Source organism: Pezoporus occidentalis, unplaced genomic scaffold, assembly GCF_034315485.1.
Source record: "Pezoporus occidentalis ecotype Australia unplaced genomic scaffold, CSIRO_AGI_Poc_V1 ctg192, whole genome shotgun sequence".
Taxonomy (NCBI): Eukaryota; Metazoa; Chordata; class Aves; order Psittaciformes; family Psittacidae; genus Pezoporus; species Pezoporus occidentalis.
Genome location: NW_026913771.1, coordinates 1,314,099 through 1,334,831, shown reverse-complemented (window position 1 = coordinate 1,334,831; position 20,733 = coordinate 1,314,099). Strand labels below are relative to the sequence as shown.

The 20,733-nt window shown below is 36.2% G+C and overlaps 1 protein-coding gene across 2 annotated transcripts in view; it reads left to right on the top strand.

Annotated features, from left to right (window-relative positions):
- BRIP1 (BRCA1 interacting helicase 1) overlaps window positions 1-20,733 on the top strand; it is a 114,610-nt gene that overhangs the window by 39,236 nt on the left and 54,641 nt on the right. The window contains exons 15-20 of one of the 2 annotated variants that reach the window (XM_062617151.1): window positions 39-198; window positions 963-1,084; window positions 13,702-13,814; window positions 16,146-16,228; window positions 17,984-18,310; window positions 19,085-19,927. In XM_062617151.1, coding sequence (XP_062473135.1) covers window positions 39-198; window positions 963-1,084; window positions 13,702-13,814; window positions 16,146-16,228; window positions 17,984-18,310; window positions 19,085-19,927 — 1,648 coding nt within the window. Of the gene's footprint in view, window positions 1-38; window positions 199-962; window positions 1,085-13,701; window positions 13,815-16,145; window positions 16,229-17,983; window positions 18,311-19,084; window positions 20,721-20,733 lie in introns of those variants that run through there. The other variant, XM_062617152.1, reaches the window with a different exon arrangement.

The following is a 20,733-nucleotide window of genomic DNA, read 5'->3' as shown; positions in this document are numbered from 1 at the left end:
TCATTACAGCTCTTCTGGATTTTTCTGTTTGTTTTCAGCTGTTGGACAAATTAAAAGATCGCTGGATGCATACTGGCTTATGGGAAAAGCTGGAGCTGGTGAAAACAGTCATTGCAGAGCCTCAAGGAGGGGCAAAGAGTGACTTTGATGAACTGCTTAAAATATACTATGAAGCAATAAAATGTAAAGGAGAAAGAGGTACGTTCTTCAGACATACAAAATAGTTGATACAGAATCTTCAAGTTTAAAGCAAAAGGGATTCTTAAAGTGCTTAACAGCATAAGGTATGAATGAACAGTTAAATTAATCTCATTTTAATAAATTATTGTGGTAAATGAGGCAGATTAACTGCTACTTATATTGTTGCATGAGGATGTAGGGAAGTACAGGATGATGCTTAATCCTAATCATGATATCCAAAAGGCACTGAGGTGTGTAAGGATGTGCAGTTGTGTATCCCACAGGGTGTTAGAGCAGCTTCTCTGAGAGTCAAATTTACTGTTTGTAGCATAACTGTCAATTGCCATCTTAGAGTGCAGCCAGTATAGGATTTCTTCTCAAAAGACTTAAATACCAGTATAGAAGATCAAGTATGGCAAAAAGACAAATAGTGTGATTTTGGGAGTGCAAACTTCAAGGTTTACAATTTAGAAGCTTGTTGTAGATGCATACGGTTCTTGCATAATTAAGTACTACTCTATTATGGTTATTACTCTATTACTTAGCTAGTTGATACTCAGTATCATACACAATATTACTGATCAAAGTGGAGTTAATCTCATCCCTTTGACAAAGAAGTCTGTATTTTTATATCCACTTACCTTTTCTGGACTGGTACATGGTGTATTATGCTCTGTTTAGCTCTTTAAAGATGTTGGTCTCTTGAAAGATGTTACTGAAACTTTCTTCTGATACTCAGTTTATCACTGGTAATGATTATATTCCTCTCTGGCTTCTTCAAGATGGAGCACTCCTTATAGCTGTTTGCAGAGGAAAAGTTAGTGAAGGCTTGGATTTCTGTGATGAGAATGCCCGTGCGGTTATAACCATAGGTATTCCGTTTCCAAATGTGAAAGACCTCCAGGTAGGATACCAATTGAGAGTTGTGCTTTATTTTTATGTCATGTTTGAAACACCAAATATGCACAAAATACTTTTTCTAAATGTGTACCCTTGTATTCCTCCCAATCCCTTTTGAATTCTTTGAGTTTCCTTCTACACAGGTAAGAGGAGGAACAGCATAGCATGTCTTGAGGACTCATTTATGTCATTCTAAATAAATGTATATCATGATACATCTGTATTATAAGTTTTTGTTTGACATTGCTGGTGAAAGCTATTGCATTGTTAAAATGCTCATTAACTTCATACTCTGTCAAGCAGCGGTCCAGATTCCCTCAGCTGTTTTCGTGCACTGAAACTTGTGCCATTTGCATAGAAATGAAGTCCCTTCCTTGGTCATTCAGTTGTGAAGCTCTGGGTTAAACTCTAGGAAAATGCTAGTTTAAATAAAGCATTCGGATTGATCAAAAGATTATTTCAGAATATAGGTGGAAAGATAAAAGTAATTCTAGTGTGAAATAATAACAGTGAAGCAATGTTTCACACACATCATTATTGATTGCAATACATCACCTTTCTAATCCCTGTTGCCTTCTGTACTGTAACTATGTGAACAATATTTCCCACTAAAACAGCCAGTGGAACTGTAAACCTTTTCCAAAGTAATGCTACTTTATTAGCTTGCAATTTTGAGGTACGAAATTATGACATAACACAACCTCCTCCTGGATACTGAAGGCATTAGTATTTTCATAATTCACTTTAGGCAAAAACTTCTAAAACCAGCATTTTGAAGTGCATCCAATTAAAGAAATTGGAGACTATTTCTAGTTTTCAGCAAGTGGATCCTGTTGCTTGGACTGCTGTGTAATTACCCACATCAACGCTTCCTTCTCTTTGACTTCAGCAGGTCTTGTCTCATGGGTAGATGATGTTCCATTAGAATAGGCACTTCGTCATTGAAGCCAAGCATTCATAAAGGAAAAGAAAGCTAATGAACATGGAAAAGTGTTTTTTCAGAGTTTCTTTCTACTTACTGGGAAAGAATATTTATTATTGACTCGTTTGTAAGACTGCTCAGTTTTCAGTGGTCTGTGCATGTCACTTAGATAGTCACCCAGTTGCTGGCACACTTCTTCCAGTGATAATAGCTACTGTCACTGCTTTATCTTTTACATATCTTTTAGAACTTTTGGGGACTACTTTGTGAAGTAAGAAACAAAGTGAAGTATCACAGAATAAATAAATACCGGAACAGCTGGATTCTGGTTATTAGTAGTGCCAAATCAAACAACAAAGTCATAGGTTCGCACTTGAAAGCCCATACAGACTCAGCTTTTGCTTTAGAGATGTATTCTGAACTACAGTGAACAGCCAAAGGCTTCTTTGTTGTCTACAGTGTGTGCCTAATTACAGCCTTGCTGGAAAAAAACCACATCCTATAAGGACTAGGAAGGTTATATTAGTGGTGGCTGCCTAGCGCAATGTTCTTTCAATGTTTGCATAACCTTCTTGAAGTACTCATTCAGCCACAACATGTTTTGCCTTACTAAAATGTAATATGCTGTACTTCAGTATAAAAGCATTTACATTGAAAGAATACTTAGCACTATTTCCAGAGTTGGAGATGCTTTGGCTTAGAAGTGTATGCTGAAATGGTATTTTGAAAATGGTCTGTAGTATGGCTGGAACTCTTACAATTTACTCCACATGATTTTCAGAAAGTCAGTACTTTTGTGTTCTAAATGATACAAAAATAAATTGGAAAGAATGTGTCAAGGGTGAATTATGTTTCTTAAGATGAAAACAGTATATTTGGGTTTGCCCTGAGTTCAACCGAATATGTAACGTAACAGAATCACAGGCAGAACATCCCATTACTGATAACTAAATTCCAAAAAATCAGTGTTGTGCTAAACTTTTTTTTTTTTTTTAATTAGACTGAAGAAAACCTCTAAATTTTTAAGTAGGGATAAAAACACTAGCTGCCAAATTGCAAGCAGCTAAAGGTTTGAGTGTATATATTTAGATATGGTAATGCACAAAGCACTGCAGTGATCAATTCTGGATGAGAGAAGGGCATGCACCAGTCTCTTAGCATCAGATTTGAGGAGCTCTCTGGTGCATGGCAGTGCTCCTAGAATAATGCTAGAGGAAATTTGTCTTATTGTAAATGTGCCTTTTGCTCAAGATCTTGGCTCCCAAGTGATACCCAGCTGGGCAGTACTTCCCTTTAAACTGAATGATGTTCTGTTTTGACCAAGCCTTTAGGCGTAGTAGATACCCCAAAAAGTTCTGGTTAGCTTACATTTCTTTTACCAGTTGAGCTCAATTGCATGGTGAAGGATAGTCACTCTCTTCACTGAAGAATAATGAATAGCTTTGTAGAAATATAAGCATAAATACAAAAGCAATTTGGAAGATTAACCGTCTTTTTCAGCAGCATGTCAGCTCATAAAAGGATTTCCAATTGCATTTTTAAGGAAAACTGGCTGTTGATATTGAAGATTGACATGTAAAATTAAAAAGAGGGGAGGGGAAAAAGAGACACAACACCAGTTTTCACCTGAAAGTATTCTTTTTCTTTATTTCTGGGACAGCAGATCCAATAGTATTGCTTCTCAGAATGGAATGAAAGAGATGTCTTATAAAAGGGTACAGAAAACTAAGCACTGCATGTTACAAAAATCATTAACTATATGTAAAACCAACTTGATACTGTATTTAATCGTCTGTATTAACAAAAGCAAATTGTTTATTACGTCAGTCCCCCTAAGCCAACAGACCTTACCTGAACATCAGAAAGGAAAACAAAGTTTTATTCCTCTACGTTTTATTGTAATTATTCCAAATGCTTTTTTAGGGTGGCTGATTCTACTTTAAATGTTTCTCCTTATTAACAATTTTTTTTCTATTGAAATTCTCTTTTTCTCCTGAGGTTAGAAGAATCCAGATTTTTAAAAATTAGAAGACATGTAGAGTTCATCTTTTGTCTGGCTGGTTGGGTGTTTTTTTAGGATGTGTTAAGTTCCCAAATGAAACAGTTGAAGTTTGTAGGATAGTTAGGACGTTTGCTTTTCTGATACAGTTGGTGTTCCTTTAGGTTTTTTAGGCTAACAGAAAATTGATTTATACCTGGTAATTTAAAACTTCCAGCCCTGAAGCTTTGGGAAGAACTTGTCTTTGAGTGGATGGAAGAAAATTCAAAACACAGTGGTGCAAGTCAAGTTAGACCTATATAGACATAAAATTATGAGCACAGGTACAGCTGTAGTTTTTACATAGCAACAGGGGCTTAACAGATACACCAAACGAAGAAACTGAAAAGATGATTAATAATGACATCCCTTTAAAAACAGGAAATGCAAGTGATTAACAATTCCCTTGGATATCCATGAATGAGATACTTCTGGGATTGGTTTAAATCACTAAAAGTGCTTCGCTTCTACATGAAAACACACTTGCAAGTCTGCTTTTTGGGTTAGTAGAAGTCCTCTTAAGACTCAATTCCATAACCCCTTACTCCTGCACATAGCTTTTACTTGTGTGAATAATCCCCTTAATACTTCTAGGACTGCACAGTCATAAGGGTTTGTAGAATCATGCCTTTGGAGACCAGTATTTCATGTTGGCAGTTTGATGTTGGCTCATCTCCACTACTGTTACTTGTCTGTGATCAACATGCTTTCTAAATATGTTTTATGATTTGTAACGTGATTGAATACCAGTGAACTGTAGTATTAGAAAATATAAATAATGTGACAAGAAAAGATGTGTAATCCCATATACATGTTATCTGATGCTAACATACTACTCATTAACTACTGTTATATATTTTGAACTGTAGCATTTTGGATCCCAACATCAGTCTTTACTTGGGTAGAAACTCATTCTCAAGTGTGATGTATAGTATCCGATTTTATTTTCGCCATATGTTTGTGCTAAATATATGCCACAACTTCTGGTATTAAATGGCAAGAATTTACTCTCCTTTAGTAACTGTATGCTTTTACAACTTGTATTATTTTCTGTAGAACCTTTAAAGACTATCAGTTAGTTTCACTTAAAAATTTTAGGTGCGTAGTATCTTGTGTTCACTCATTTTCCCAAAAAGAAGAGTTTAAAACAGTTTATCAGTGTTGGGGAGACGGAAATTATTAAGGTTCAGAAGTGTACTCGATAATAAGCAATACTTATTTAAGAAAGAGAGGCCAAACCCCTAATTCTGCGTAACTGAAAACGGCTTCTTATTGCTAAAGAATTAGGTTGCTAAAGCAAAATATATAAAAGAAATGTTGAAGTATTGCTTAAAGCTATGGTACTCTCAATGGTGGGGTTTGGCTCTAGGAAAGCAGGAAAATTTATTTCAGAGCCAAAAATGACTTCTTTGGCTGTGACCAGGATTTCCTCTGCCCACCTCTGGGACCTGAAAGTAGAGGTAGGAAAATCTGATTTTGGAGCCAAGTGTGACTTGTTTAGTTCAAGTCATAATTTACTGTTCTCACCTTGGGGACCTGAAAATAAAGAAACTCGCTATGAAATGTTGATAATGGGTGACTCTGAAGTGCAAGCATTAAGCTAACTTTCCCAGAGAGCATTTCTTCACTTCCACCTTTCCAGATGCTTTTGATCGTAGTACAGTAAGTGTACTTAATCATGTAACAGCTCCGAGAACTTTACCAAAGTATAGAGGAAAACAGTCAAACTCTTTTACATCAGTAGATGTGCAAGGAAAATAAACTTGATAAGGCCAGGATTACTGTGCAGTGGCATTACTCAAGGACTGTAGCTGAGTTTGCCACTAACGAGAAATGTTTCCCATGGCTGCTATAGGGTGAATATGATCTACAATGGCAAATACTTTCTTTATTGTTTCCAGTAACATAATTTCTGAAGCATGATGGAACACATCATTTCAATTACAGTGTTCTGAGTTATGGGTAACCTAATGATACAGAGAGTTTGCAGCTATCTAGCTGAAGTTTCTCCTTTCTTGAGGGCTCCACAAACTGAGGTATTTGTTGTATCATTTCAGAATAATGGCATTTTTCAAAAAATGTAACTTAATTTCTAGTTCTAGTGGCAATTTTTAAACCTATATGGTTTTTCTCCATTAGAAGAAGAAAGAATCTTGTGCTAGAGAAGTGGTTGCTGAAGTACTTAGTTTCTTGCATTCTATATTCTAGGAGTAGAGAAACTTCTAAGAAAATGATTGTTGTTTTAAATGCTTAACCTTAGTTGAGAAACGCACCACCCACAGGAGGAATTTCATCACAGCTTTGCATCACTTCAAAAATATTGTCACTTCTTTTCCAAAATAAAGGATTGTTTTAAGATATGGGAGGATTGGTCCAGACAATCCCATTTCATGGGAAGGTCGTTGTTGTGTGTAGTAGAATTTGAAAGTTCCCCATGAAGTTAAGAAATTTTTGGAGAGATGCGAGACTGTTCTCTTAGTGATGTGATTGTTTGCAGCAGGCCGAATGGTTCTGAGCACCTTTCCCCCAACTTTCCAGTGAAACCTGACATTTGATGTAAAAGCCTCAAGGCACAGCGTGTGCTATCATCTTCTGTATGATTGAAATGTTTGTAAGTAGTGATCGATTGTTTGATTGATTGTCTATGTCATGGCTGCCTAAACCTCAGCCACTTTGACTTTCTTCTTCATTCTATTACTGTCAGAAAAATTACAAATACAACATGGGGAGCAGATTATGGAATTTTCACAGGGAAGGCAAGCATCATGGTGTATTATTTATTAAATGTGCTCTGAGCAGGAAATACTGAATAGCGTAAAAGTGCAATGTGTCTGTGTATTTGTATATATAAATGCATACATGCACACACTTGTCCTTCTTCTATGTCCCACTTCAGATTCAAGTTTTAGATTTATTCTAATTGCAAAATAGCTTTTTGAATCAATCAAGGATATAAAGAAGAACTAAGCTTACATCACTGAAATGTACAATGTTGTGCAGCAAGCTGCTTGATGTTCAATAGCAGTTACTGGGGCAATATACTTCTAAATTCTGAACAAAAGCATACTTGTAGACTGTGCATCCAGCCTTGTTCTGGTCTTGCAGCAGTACACTGTAAGTTATTGGAATCTGCTGTGATTGCTGTTTACTAAGGGGTAATGCAGTGTACAGAATTGTATCATAACCACATGATTGGCTGGATATGCAGATCTCCATCCCTTGATTTTTAGTTTCTTCTCCCCAAAGGAGAAGAGGCATAACTACCAGGAGGTGTAACTATTTGTGTTAGAGAAAAAACAAGCAATGCAGTAAATACATCACGGTGTGGCAATTTCTTCTACCAGTTTGAAGCAGTAAGAGATTGCAAAAGCCTTTTACTTCCCAGTTTTTTGAGAAATGAGAATAGTTGTAGAAAGTCAAAGTCATCCACATCCAACAGAAATTGTGTTAATTAACAAAAAATGTTGATGGGAGAGGCTTGATTTGTGGGAGTAGCTGTAAAATCCTGTGGCATACAGCATTCCTGTAGCTAAGAAAGGTAGCATTGAAGTTTAACTTAACATGTGAGACTAGTGGATGGCATTTCTCTTCTACTGGTGCAAGGCTAATGTCAATATGTTGGCACAGATCACAGAATTCATCCCTAAATATATCCAGAAGTTAAGCCTTTGGATAAATAATACAGCAAATCAAAACTTTTCCTTTACATTTAATAGTTTACTTTTCTGATCCATAAAATTTTTCAAAGTGATTTTCTTGTGTTTATCTTGTCCTTAGCAGGTAGTGTTGACCTTTAAGTTTTTACTTTACTGTCAAAGTATGTTGAAAGCTTTAAAAGTGAAGCTATCACCTTGGGGATTTGTAAGGATGACTGACACTTACCACTTCACCTCAGACACAGCAGCACTGAGCGTATGCAGCAGCGTTGGACCTCAGGGGAAGCTGTTTGATTTTTTTCACTTCTGCTTCACTGGAAATGGATTGAATTTTCTCTTCAGAGGAGAGTTTTGGTTGCATTAGATTTTAATCAAGTCACTTGTTCACAGTCCCTCAAAGCCTACAAGGCTGAGATGAGTAGATGGGCCTGGGGTGAATGTGCTACAAGATTTGTCAAACCGTAGAACTTCCAGATCTCTGAGATGCCACATGGTGTAGTTGACAATACTAAAAGTGTTCAGCGGTTACAACATTACATAAGCTTCCCATCTCTCTAACACTGGGATTAAGAGTGAGAATACTGGGGAAGCATTTAGTTGTAAAATACCTCTTGAGTTCAAAAATAACAGAAAAACAGCCTTGCATGAGGTGGTGGTGCTGTTGTTCTGCCCCAGAAGATGTGCTGTTTAAATCTGACGAATGCCCAGTACCTTTTCAGGTGTACTGTTTAGTTGCAACAGCCTGCAAGACGCAGCTAGTCAGAAATCTAGATCTGAAGAGATGTTGTTTCCTTGCCTTATTCAGTATTATTCGAGGAAGGCAAATTTTTAAGGGTGCATAGAAATCTTCAGGCAGAAAAGGTCACCTGAACTACTGTTAAGCTTATGTGGCTCTGATGCAGGAGTTACTGATTGGAGTCACTGGCCTCTGCCAGGGCAGCTGCTGGAGTAGAGGGTGGTGGGTGCAGGGTTTGGCCTTGCAGTGCTTCATCTGCTCAGGAGTCTCTCAGGGTGGAGCTGAGTAACAGAGCATCTTGAAGATATCTGAGCAGTGCAAAGTATTGATCATGTCTCTACCTGATAATATTCTTATTCACTGTATATATGGTATTGCTGTGCTCACGGTTTGGGGGTTTCATTGTTTTTTAAAGAAATGCAGTATTGGTGTATGAAAGCAGAAGATAACATTATATTTGTGCCTCGTGGCCATCTTTAGGCACAGGAGATGGTTAGAATGACCGTAATAAATTATTGTCATATACAGAATCTGGTTTGCTAAATTATAGGTCATAAGCATTTGCTTATTTCATTCTATTTTGTATGTGTTAACACTGCACTTGGAATGCGTGGAGCATTTAAAGATAACCTCTTGCTGTAATATCTTTTTCCTGTGGGCTAATAAATCGAGACAATACTGCTTTTAGTAGGTCTACTGAGGAATGAGCATATTCGAAGCATAGCTTATGACTCAGCTAGGTCTTCACACGTGCATTATTTAGTCTTAAATCTCACAGACGTTGTTACTGCTTTTGAAGTGAGGGAGGAAAAGTTAAACACTACACTATTTAATGCTACTTCTATTTAAGGATTTTCAGATGTAAGAGAAAAGAAATTAGGTTTCATGTCTTACTTTCCTGCACTTACAAACTTTTACGATTACTTGGCATTCATCAGGAGGAAAGTAGGTGGCAGGTATGTTCTTGGAGTATTCTAATTATTGCTATTTCAGGTGGAAGAGAGACTCTAACTGGACACAGGAGATTTTTAGGACGGTAAATTTGCTTAAAAACCATTTTAATGTCTTATGGGGGGATGGAAGCAGGGAATGACCATGTGGTAATTTTTGCTTGTTTGTTTTTCAGGAGGTGGGGAATTAGTAGATTTTAAATCTAAACGTTGAAAGTTTTTTTTGGTTGATATGAGCAATGTCCTTTATTTTCATTACTATTTTCCTCATAAAACCAGAGAAACAAGTCAGTGGAATGCCAGAACACATTTATATCCATTTTCTGACTTGTATTTCCTTGGAGGACAGGTGGAGGAGAGTGTTGGGGAGTGAAAGGCATGAGTTTACACCCGTGTGTGTACATGTACCTACCTACACATGTGTTCGTGCACTGGCACAGTTCCAAGTTTATTTGCTTTTTCCTTTTAGCAGTTGCCTCTTTCTTTAACCTGAGCTGTCACAGCACTGCTAAGTGCTGATGTGAAGAGGAATGCAGGCTTAGATGAGTGCTCTGTCCCAGTGCTCACAACAGTGCCATTGTATTCATGAATTTCTGTCTTGTCTGTAGATTTCTGGGTAATCTGGTGTGTAGGCCCCCACACTTACAAACCGGGAGTCATTTTTAATCTACTGGGGAAAACAGGAGACGGTCAAGGATGTTTGTGAAGTGATGTCTTGTCAGGGAACATTCCTGGCTTGTTAACTGCTAGGAACATCTTAGGATTTTTTTGTTTACTTTTAGAAAGCAAAGTATAGCACTACGTTTGGTTGAGTAAAGTAACGAATCCAAAGAAAACTCTCCAAACTTTGCCAGATGCAGTAAAACCAGACACAGTTTAGTTTTGCTGTTTTAAATCACACCAAGTAAGAAAATACATATTGTGATACTGGCACTGATAAATTGGCTTACAGTATCCTGATTACAAATGGTAAATGCCCCAAATTCATGTTCCCTAGTCCTGCTAGGCTTTCCCTATTATCTCTTGAGATCCAGCCTCCTGTTCTTTGGCTGAGATAAAATGATTCTAGATGAGTGTTTGGACCATCTGCTGTGTTTATTGAAGTAAATTGACTTAAAAAAGAATTAATTGTGTAGCAAAGTAATTTTGTTTCTTTGTAGGTTGAATGCTTTCTCCTTGAAACTTCTTAACAGTTAAATTAGCATGTAGGATGCAGGCAGACCTTTAGCTGAAGATATCTAATATGCATTGAAATAGTTTCATACTTTGTTATCTCAGTTTCAGTTATGACTGCAGAGCAAGGAGAACCTTTATATTTACAGAATGTGAAGAGCCCAGTTTAAAGGAGAAAATGGTGCTTTAATTTTACTTGTTCTAGCCATTGATTTATTTTTTTCTGCAGAAACAAATAGTTCATAATAGATGGATATTTGTATCCTTGCTGTTAAATACAGACCTGTTTTTGTTAATTTTGAAGGAATGTGGCTCAGCCTGGCGTGTAGCTAAAAAAGCATGCTACAGGCTTCTGCATGTGAACATGGGGGCTATTTTGGGTCTTGGTTCTAGTTTTTGAACACTTGTCTGAGCTTTGTGCCATAAGGCAACTGATATAGTCCATGGTCACCACAGTATAAAACCACTTTTATATACTTATATATTGCTTGAATCCTGAATAACTCTGAGCTTCTTCATGTGAAGCAATGTTACCACAGGTTAACTTCTTTTGTGGTTTATCAAGCGCTTAAACAACATTCATTATACAAAGTTTTAATGTTCTCATTGAAGAAAAACTTGTTTGCTGATTTCGATTGAAAGCCACGCTTGAAAATTCTTCTGTTGTAGCAGAAACTGCCTCAAAATATTTTCCCAACTAATTAAAAAAAAATTTGTTCATGGCATTTATTTTTTAATGCTTTTTCTCCCTTAATATTCCATAGTGAAAGATGTCGAACTAATTAGGCATTAAAAGAACGAGTGGTTAGCAGGTATAATGTTGTTAGACTTCAGTTAATGTGAATGTGACCATGACCTCCCAGATAGATCAAAGACTAATCTGTCTGACAGCTACAAGATGGCAGAGCTTGCCACAGGCCTTCTGCTGCTGCTTGCTGAAGCTATTTGTCTGTAAAGCATGCCTGATAGCTAAGAGTATATTTTTAAGGATGAACAGGTAAAAGTAAAAGGCTGTCTTTTGACATTTTAACTAATCCCTTCTAGCCCGTGGTTTACTGCACATTTAGGATATTTGCTAGCAGGAGAGACTGGCTTTTTCACATATGCAACATGTCATTTTGAATTGGGCGTTGATTTGATGCTTGATAATGTAAGAGTTATACAATGAAATAGATTCTGATTGCATTAAAATGACATGCCCTGGCCTTTTACTTTTAGAAGACTTACAATGAAAACTGAACTCTCAGCAATGTAACTTGTCATCTCATGCTGAGACATGATCATTTAAGTGAGAAAACAGAATGTTTATTTTCTGTTAACCCTTTTGTAATTAAGGTAGAAAAGACAGGGTTTAATGGCACGTTACACAATTAGAGTGTGGATTTCTGTATGATTTGAGAAATGAAATATTGTTGCTGATGTGCAATACAAGCAGTACCTGTTTAAGTTACCATGTATGAAAAGAATGTAAAACTAATGTGTTTTATTCACATTACATTTTAACAGGGTAATGCAGGATAGAGCAGGTGATACTACTGGTTTGCCAGCTTCTGTTACTTCAGTGGTTTTATGCACGTAATGAAAAATGTCAGTTTTATCTGTGTAAGACAGATGAGTAGGAATTCTGTTTGGAAGCGCTTGCTAGGAAGCTAAGAAACTGTGGTAATGCTGCATTTGTTACAATTGGCCAAAGCTAACAGAAAATCTTCAGAAGAGGAAGTTGTTAGAAAATTGACCAGGACTAGAAGACAAATGCAAAGAATGTACAGGTGTCTATTGTCATTGGTTATGTTTTAAAGGCTTCAAGGAAATTTCCGACATCATACCTCCTTTCAGATGGTGCCGAGTACCTTTTTGTTTCTCCAGATAGGCTTTCCATTTGTAGAAATGCACAGATGTGCTTAAGTTCCTTTTTAAGGAATGATTTTAATGTTCATAAAATGTTTGAAAGAAATCATCTTCCGTCTTGAAAACTGCAAAGGAAACCTCACTTGCCAGTCAATAAATTCTGAGTGACTGGAACAAATATTAAATCTGTGAAATCAAACTGAATTTACTTTCTGGCTGTAAAGATTGAATTTAGAAATTTGACAGGCAATTTAAAGGGCATAAGTACATAAAATAAAATTTCTTATCCAAACACAACTTGAAAGTTACCTGTCAGAAGAGGTTAGAAGTCTGCTGTTTTCTCTCCTGAAGCGTGTCCTTTCACTTGTCATTTTAGAAAGGTTAATACTGTACAAAAGAGCAAAGGAAAAATCCTTTTTGGCATAGTTTTATGTTTGTTTATTTAAAAATAATAATAAAATTCATTTCCCCCCTCCCAGAAATAAGTCATTCTGATACATGTTGGAACTGTGTATAATGTCCCAATACAAATTCTTGTTCAGATGCAGATCAGGCATTGTATGTGTAGTTCTCCATATGATTAGAAAGGGGAGGCTGGGGATTTCTTTTGCAGTTGATACCAGATCTGCTTTTGAAGCAGGTAGGAGAGCATTCTCAGAACAGGAGGAGTGTGCTCTGTTCTGCCATATGCTGGCCCATGGGCCTGCAAACCTTAGCTGCTGCCTTCGCTTCACAATTAGCCAGGGAAATGTTTGTTTCCAAAGTGCAGAAGGTGATGCTAAGCTAGGAATTAGAGGTGGTGTTGCTGATGTCTGGTGTTTTGGCGAGGCCACTCTGTCTCTGAAGTACTCTCTTAGCTTTTGTAGAAGAAGGGGTTATATTTGCTTAACCCTCACTTGAGGAAAGTATGGTCTGGTACCATCAATAGATTAGGAGTCAGAGTTTGTGATAAAGGATAAAGATCTCCATTATATAATTTGCTTCCAGATAAGCAAATGCGACTGTGGTCTAGTATCTGGGTTTTCTGCCTGTGTGAAAGCTTATCCTCCTCTTGCTAGCAGAGATTTGGATAAGTGTGCGGTTGTTGTGTTATTCCATATAAATTACTGGAATAGATCACGTGTTAAAAATAACTTTAGGAGGGTAAACCCCGTAATTTTATGCAAGATACAAAGTTGAACACTGAAGCACTCTTTACATACTCACTTATTTAATGCATGTTTGCTTCTTTCCCCCTTTCAGAATATTTCCTTTTCAACATCATTGTTAAAAATGATATTTCATTATTTCTTTCTTAGGTTGAATTAAAGAGGAAATACAATGACCAGCACAAAAATACAAGAGGCCTTTTACCAGGGAGTCAGTGGTATGAAATTCAAGCTTATAGGGCTCTGAACCAAGCCCTGGGAAGGTGAGATAAGCTGAACATAAAAATTTTTTTCTACAAATATATATATTTTTAATTACAGCACCTTTAGGGATTAATTCCTCGCTGTTAACACGAACAGGACAGATTGGGCCAAAATATTCATGTTGTGAAAATCAAGTCTTCAGCTGTTCTATACTGGCAATTGTCTGGTTTTCAGGTCATTGTGAATTTTAACATTGTTATAATCCAGAGTTTTTGTTTTGTTTTACATCCAGAATCCACCATCTTTTGGTTACAGATTTTATTGTAATCCAGATATACAGAAATGAAAGCATTTGTAGAGATAAATAGTTCTTGAGCTTATAAACTAAATTAAAGTTCTTAGGTATTTTTAAATATACTGATTGTTCACACTCCTGGTGGGCTCAGAGCACTTGTTTGATGTTTAGCCTACAAGTATTTTTGAAAGGGAGAAGTAGTGGGGGTTTTCTCAGACCCTTGCTAAAGGTCAATTCAATTATCATGCTCACTGATCTCTTTCCTGGTTTAGAAGAAGTATAGCTTGCTTTCTCAAATGAAAACGTCTCCCCCCACCTACCCCCAGTCTTATTAACAGGAGAGAATTAATTCATCCTTCAACAAAATTTAACATATACATGGATACCCATAGCTGTTTGTCATCCATACTGGCATAGATGCCATGCTTCTGTCAGAGATATATATAGGTACAGACACAGATTTATGTATAAAGAGAAGCATCAGCTGGAAGACTCTTGTGATTTGAATTAGATGTTATTCAAACATAACGACGTAAGTGAAGGCTTAGAAAAAGAATTGAGAGACAATATTCTACACTAGTAAAATCTCACTGTAATTTCTTTCTGTTACAGGTCTGATTTCTTAGATTCCTCTTTGGAGAGTAAGAGCATTAGTTAAAATTTGTTAACAAAAATCTAATGATGTTGTGGAATGCTAATAGCAAGAAGCTGAAGTTTTGTCACTGTGAAATAAGTTTTAACTTAAATCTAGTTTAGTAAAAATTGCTTATTGTATAATTTATCATTTGAATTAAATCATGCTAGGCTAAACTTAAATAGACTTCCATTCTGACATAAATATATAAACTGTGTATAATACTCTTATACTAAGCTCTTTCTAAACTGAGGTATGGCAAAGGATGACAGTGTATGATAACCATTTTCATAAAACTGGAACAATTTACTAAGCTGAGATGGAGTTAATCAGTAGATGGGGAAGCTTCTTACTGTAAAGATGCCTGCCTGGAGAGAAGTGAGCAAAACCATGATAGTCTTCAGTCTGTCACTTTTCTCTTAATTTAGTGCTGGTACATGATATGAAGTAACACCAGTCCATGAAATGAAATAGCAGCCTCTGGGAATAGAACAGATGGTGTGTATGGCCAGGTGACAATCATGCTATGAATTCCTTGCAGTTCGACTTTTTCCAAAAGTGTGGGATATATCTCCAGTGGGCATAATTCATTTAAACTATGCATTAAAAGACCATATATTAAAGCAATGAAAAAAAAAAGAAGTTGGAAGAAATCTGTTTCTTAAAGATGCTTTGGTAGCTTTTCAAATATAAATACATAATACTTCTTTGGAGAGCTAGCCTTGTCGCTCCTATTTTAAGACCTAACTCTGATACTCCTGGGTTTATCTACATTTGTGAACATCATCTTCACGTTTGTCCTCTTCTTATACAATGGAGATAAAAAAACTGAACTGTTACTGACAGATTCTTTTCCATATTTCATTTGTTATCACTGTTCTTTAATAATTTTATTTTTTTTTTGGCAGGCAGTGTAGAAATCCAAATAATGTTAAAAAGAGTATCAGTGTGTGTGAAATGACTGCTGGAGTAGTTCTGTAGGCCTCTAACAAGTGAATTATGAACTCAACAGTATCGCTCACAGCTTTGATCTGTAGCATTATTCATTTTATTCCTAAAGAGAATTAGGAATAATGTGGTTTAGAAACAAAAAAATGCATAGTTACTTAAAAAACTGCTTGCAGTTACATCAGTCTATTTTCTTTCATACTTTTATAAGTTCTACCTTCATTATTTTTGCAACCCAGCTAAGAGTGGAAAACAAAAGATGTGGTTTGATTACCAGCTGAGTATTTGCTGGGGGGTATTTTCTTTTTCTAATGTACCTGTTTTCGTATAGTAAATTGAGGAGCTGAAGGAAAACTAAGCTTCTGTGACTTCTGTAACAATTTTGGTGCAAGACAGCAGGAAAGCACTTCCAGTATATTTTTGTATATTGTAGCTGACTCACTGCAGTCCCTCCAGCTTTTAACAAATGTGCTGTAATTATATATACATTCTTTTTTTGTTGCTCACTTCTAGATGTATAAGACATAGGAATGACTGGGGTGCTCTTGTTTTAGTTGATGACCGCTTCCGGAATAACCCTAATAAATACATAACTGGTAAGCTGTAAACATCTTTGTAGGAAAGTTCCTAGTATTAACAAATAGTGAAAAATCCAGATTACAGAAATATGGTTATAGAAATACAGGTGAGGAGGAGTCAAAAAGAAATAGGTCCATTGAATACAAAATTGTGCAGTTGAAACTGAAAACTCTAAACCTGTATCTTGGTGTTTGCTAGTTCATTAAACCCACTGAAGCATGTTGATAGCAACATTCAGTTGATCTAATTTCTTTCCCCTTTTGGATATAAAGATGATGATATAAAGGATTTAAGAATTCATTCTTAAAATGGGACCTATAAAAACACTTAAGGAGTCTCAGTCTTTGCATACTAAATATATATAATGTAGGTATACATATGTGTGCATGTATGTATATGTATGTATTAAAAAAATAGTTACTACATTTTTATTTGGACATTGGATCAGTATCCAGTGGAGCTGGATATATATTTCTGGGTATATATGTCTATATTTCTGCCTATAGGGAGCTTTCATGATCAGGGTTAGCAGTCTGAATTTGGCATTCTGGCTTTTTCGGTAAGAATAGATAAAGGTTGTGCCATTTGGAACTGCCAAATGCTCAATGCAGAAAAAACATTTTCTGTTTGTAGTTTTATATTGGCTAGAAATAAAGGCAGATAAAATAAAACAGGTCATGCACACTGCCTGAATAAAGAAATAATAATACAAAGAATTGCATAAGGATGCATTATGTACCTTCTTGCCCTTTTTTGAAGAGATAGGCAGAAAGATGATGTAAACAGATAATGTTGCAGTCTAGTCAGCAGGTGGAGCTCAGCTGCTGTAGTACAAGTCAAACTGCTTTTCTGACGTCTAAAAATACATTGCCAAGTACAGAACTCGTAATACAAATAATCTAGATGTTCAAGCCTCGGTAAGGTTAGTGCTTTAGTACTTTTTGTAAGAAGTAAAACTTCACAGAAGCATCAAGTTCTCTCTTGGATTTGTTTTTTGTTGTGTGAGGTAATTGCTATTAAAAGAATATTTAAATGGGTTTAAAAACTCTTAATAAAATCATGGAAGTTTCTTTTTACTTCACTCTTGTGTGTGCCAGCACCACCTAAACAGTTATATTTGAGACATCTGGTATTTGAGATTTTTTTGTTATGTAAGAATATATTGTATTATGTATCAGCAGTGTGATTCTTTCCAAATGCCCAAGTTACTGTTCTTTCACCTGTAATGAAGGTGTAAATGCTCCATTGTATTCTAATTTTTGTCAGACCCCATCAGGATGATAATAAATAGCTGTGCTCTATGTAAGTTGCTTTTTAATAATGCATGATAGCAAACAAAATTAACATCCAGGCAAAACAGAATATAATGAAGTTTTTGCAATGCAGCAGTTTGAACTTAAAGTATTGGTGAAAAAGGTAAAGTTTTTTTAATAAAAAGGAATTATATTATTAGTATTACCCATCAAAATACTGCCATTGATTAAATCAAATTCCCAGCCCTGGAAAGGAAGACATACATTATACAATCATAGAATAGTTAGGGTTGGAAAGGACCTTAAGATCATCCAGTTCCAACCCCCCTGCCATGGGCAGGGACACCTCACGCTAAACCATGCCACCCAAGGCTTTGTCCAACCATGAGCAACTTAGTGAAATCTATGAATGTGTCTATACATATGTAAGAAGTATTTGCAATGTTAGGGTACTGAGATGAAATACCTGGTTCAGGTGATGTAGTTTTGTAGTAACCATTTATTTTTTTATTTTCTTAGGATTATCTAAATGGATTCGTCAACAAATCCAGCACCATGAAAATTTTAGTAGTGCACTTGAATCCTTGCGTGCATTTGCTGTAAGGAATCAGAAAAGCACTGATGGTTCACCAGCGTGCAGCGGTGAATCTCTCTGTGTACCTTCAAATTCAAAAGACCTGTCTCAGTCCTCTCAGCAGGAGGTGACTCTTCATCTGTCACCAAGTGTTCCTGCAAAAAGCGAGGAGCAAAACTTGGTTTCAGAAATTAATTTTGCTACAACCATCAGCTCACTTAGTCCTACAGCATGGGATCAGCCAAGTAACAGCGTGGCAACATTGAAACAAAGTGTGTTCATTTCCTATGGAAAAAAGCTCATTCACTGTTTGAAATGTGAAGTTACATCGTTTTAATTTTGGAAGAAACTAATGTTTTTTGAAATTACAGAATGTTACGGTGCAAAATGATAAGTATTCACAAATGTATATTAGCTGTGCTCAACAGGCTGAAATTAATTGTCATTCCATCTGGTTGTCTTAAAACAGTTGATAATGTTTGATAGATTTATAGTACGCTCAAAAATGTTTTCACTTAAGTTTCTTTTCCCATTGAAAACTATTAAGATAATTTCAAATCTATTTAAAACTAAAATATATTTAAACCACAGAGATTAGCATTATTGTAAGGTGAGTGCCTTGGTTCAATCTACATCAGTTGTTTAGACATTGCTGTGAGGCACCTTTCATATAATCTCTTCTGGTACCAGCTTTACAAGTAAGTATCTGTTCATTCCTAAATTTTAGGAAAGCTTATGACTCATTCCAGGCAAGAAAGAATAACATAAATTCTGTTAAATAACAGAAGAGCACCATAATAAAAGAAAAATTACAAATTTAAAATCCAATCATACTTTATTCTAGCTTTACATACTCCAGTTAATCTATTGATTTAGTCATGGTAATTCATGTGCAGAGATAGTTGTAACAATCTGGGCTTTTGTTTGTATTGGATCTTAATGAGTATTTATAAACTGTAAACAGTGGCAATTTCAATGTGCTAAATATGCTGTAAATCAGCAGGGGAAGGCATATACAATTAATTAATGTTTTGTGATTTTCACAGGTGGCCAGAAAATTGACATTGAGAGTCATTCTCACCATGTAACACCAAGAGCAAAACATATGGACTGCACACCCCAAATGCCAGCAAATAAAACTGAGAGAGAAGAAAAGGGTTGGACTAATGCTGATATTATGAAAGAACATTGCTGCTTTAAACCACTGACTTCAACACCTTTGCCTGTAGCTAAGAATTGTGTGTTCACAGCTACTAGCAAACACAAAAATGTGGGAAGGGCTAGTGAAGTTATTGACGGTGTAAATCAGTGCCAGTCCTCCTTAGTTTCAGAACGTGAACCAACTGTATCAGAATCATGTTTGGAAACAACTGATTTTTCAATTAAAAATGCTGAGCCTCCACTTGCTGAAGAGCATCCTGATGAGCTACAGCTTCAAGTTGGGCCCTGCAGTGAGCTTCCTTCAGCAGAAGAGAAATCTGAACTTTCAGTGTTAAACGTAGCTGCAGAAGCTGAAGATGAGGATGACAGCATCTATTTCACACCAGAACTTTATGATGATGATGAGGTAGAATCTGAGGAACAGAATATCAGACCACTGGTTCCAACCTGTAATACAAGTGAGAATCAGATTGAATGTGGCAGCTCTGCAGTCACTGATGATCTTTTTGCAATCAACACCTTAGAAACACTAAGTGTGACTAAAAAAATGGTTGATGATAATGCTGGCAGAAGCACAAGTTTACATGGAATAATGCAAAATGAGGAGAACGAGAATAGTGCAGTTAATAATGTAGAGATGAGTAGTGAGATAGAAGCAAAGCAGATAGCACCTCAAGAGATGGACGCCAAAAAGCAGAAAATCAGTCTTTCCAGATCACGAAATAAAGGTGTGTCATCTTTTCCACTGAGCAGTCCCAGCACATAGTGACAGCTGCTGTAGGAAACAGTGAGCAGCCTTTACAATGTGGCCTCACTATAGAGCTGTGATGGGTTTCTAGTGCTCCTTTCATATGTGCTATTCTCAGACTCAGTTTTTGATTATACATTTTCCTTTTTCACTGTGAAAGTTATGCAAAACGCAGATCTCTATAAATATAATTAAGATACTCCATCCTAAATGTGTGGCAAAAGGGTATCGTGTGTAGAAATTCGAAATAGAAGCCCAAGTAGCATTTGACTTGTAATTATAGGCTAAAGAGGTTTGTCTATTACAGGTTTAATTAATCCCCCATTAAATACAATCAAACAATTAGGGTTTCTCCAAAAGCACCCATATAATCAAATTATGGGTTTCTGCATTTGTTAGGGCTTTTTTCCTTCTTCAATAAGAAGAACAAGGTCTTTGCTGATCAAGTAATATGATAGACTGAGCCTAAATATTGAAATAGATGTAGTCTTCGGTGCTGTGTTTCCCTCAATTTTCTTTTGCCAAAATGTCTGAGAAGCTGTGTAGTAGTAGCAGCAGTATCTGAACATTCCAATCTGATGATGGGGAGAGGCTCCTTTAGAGGTCTTTGTTTTGTTTCAAAAGTTTAGGTTTCTTTCAGAATTTGCTCTTAGGAGATCTAATTTCTTTTGGTCAAATTATGTATTTGAATCAGAACGTGTACTTATTTGTATGTCCTACAGATATGCAATATATACCAATGTAAATGTGTACATAAAGGTCTTTAAATATTCCTCAGTTTATTTT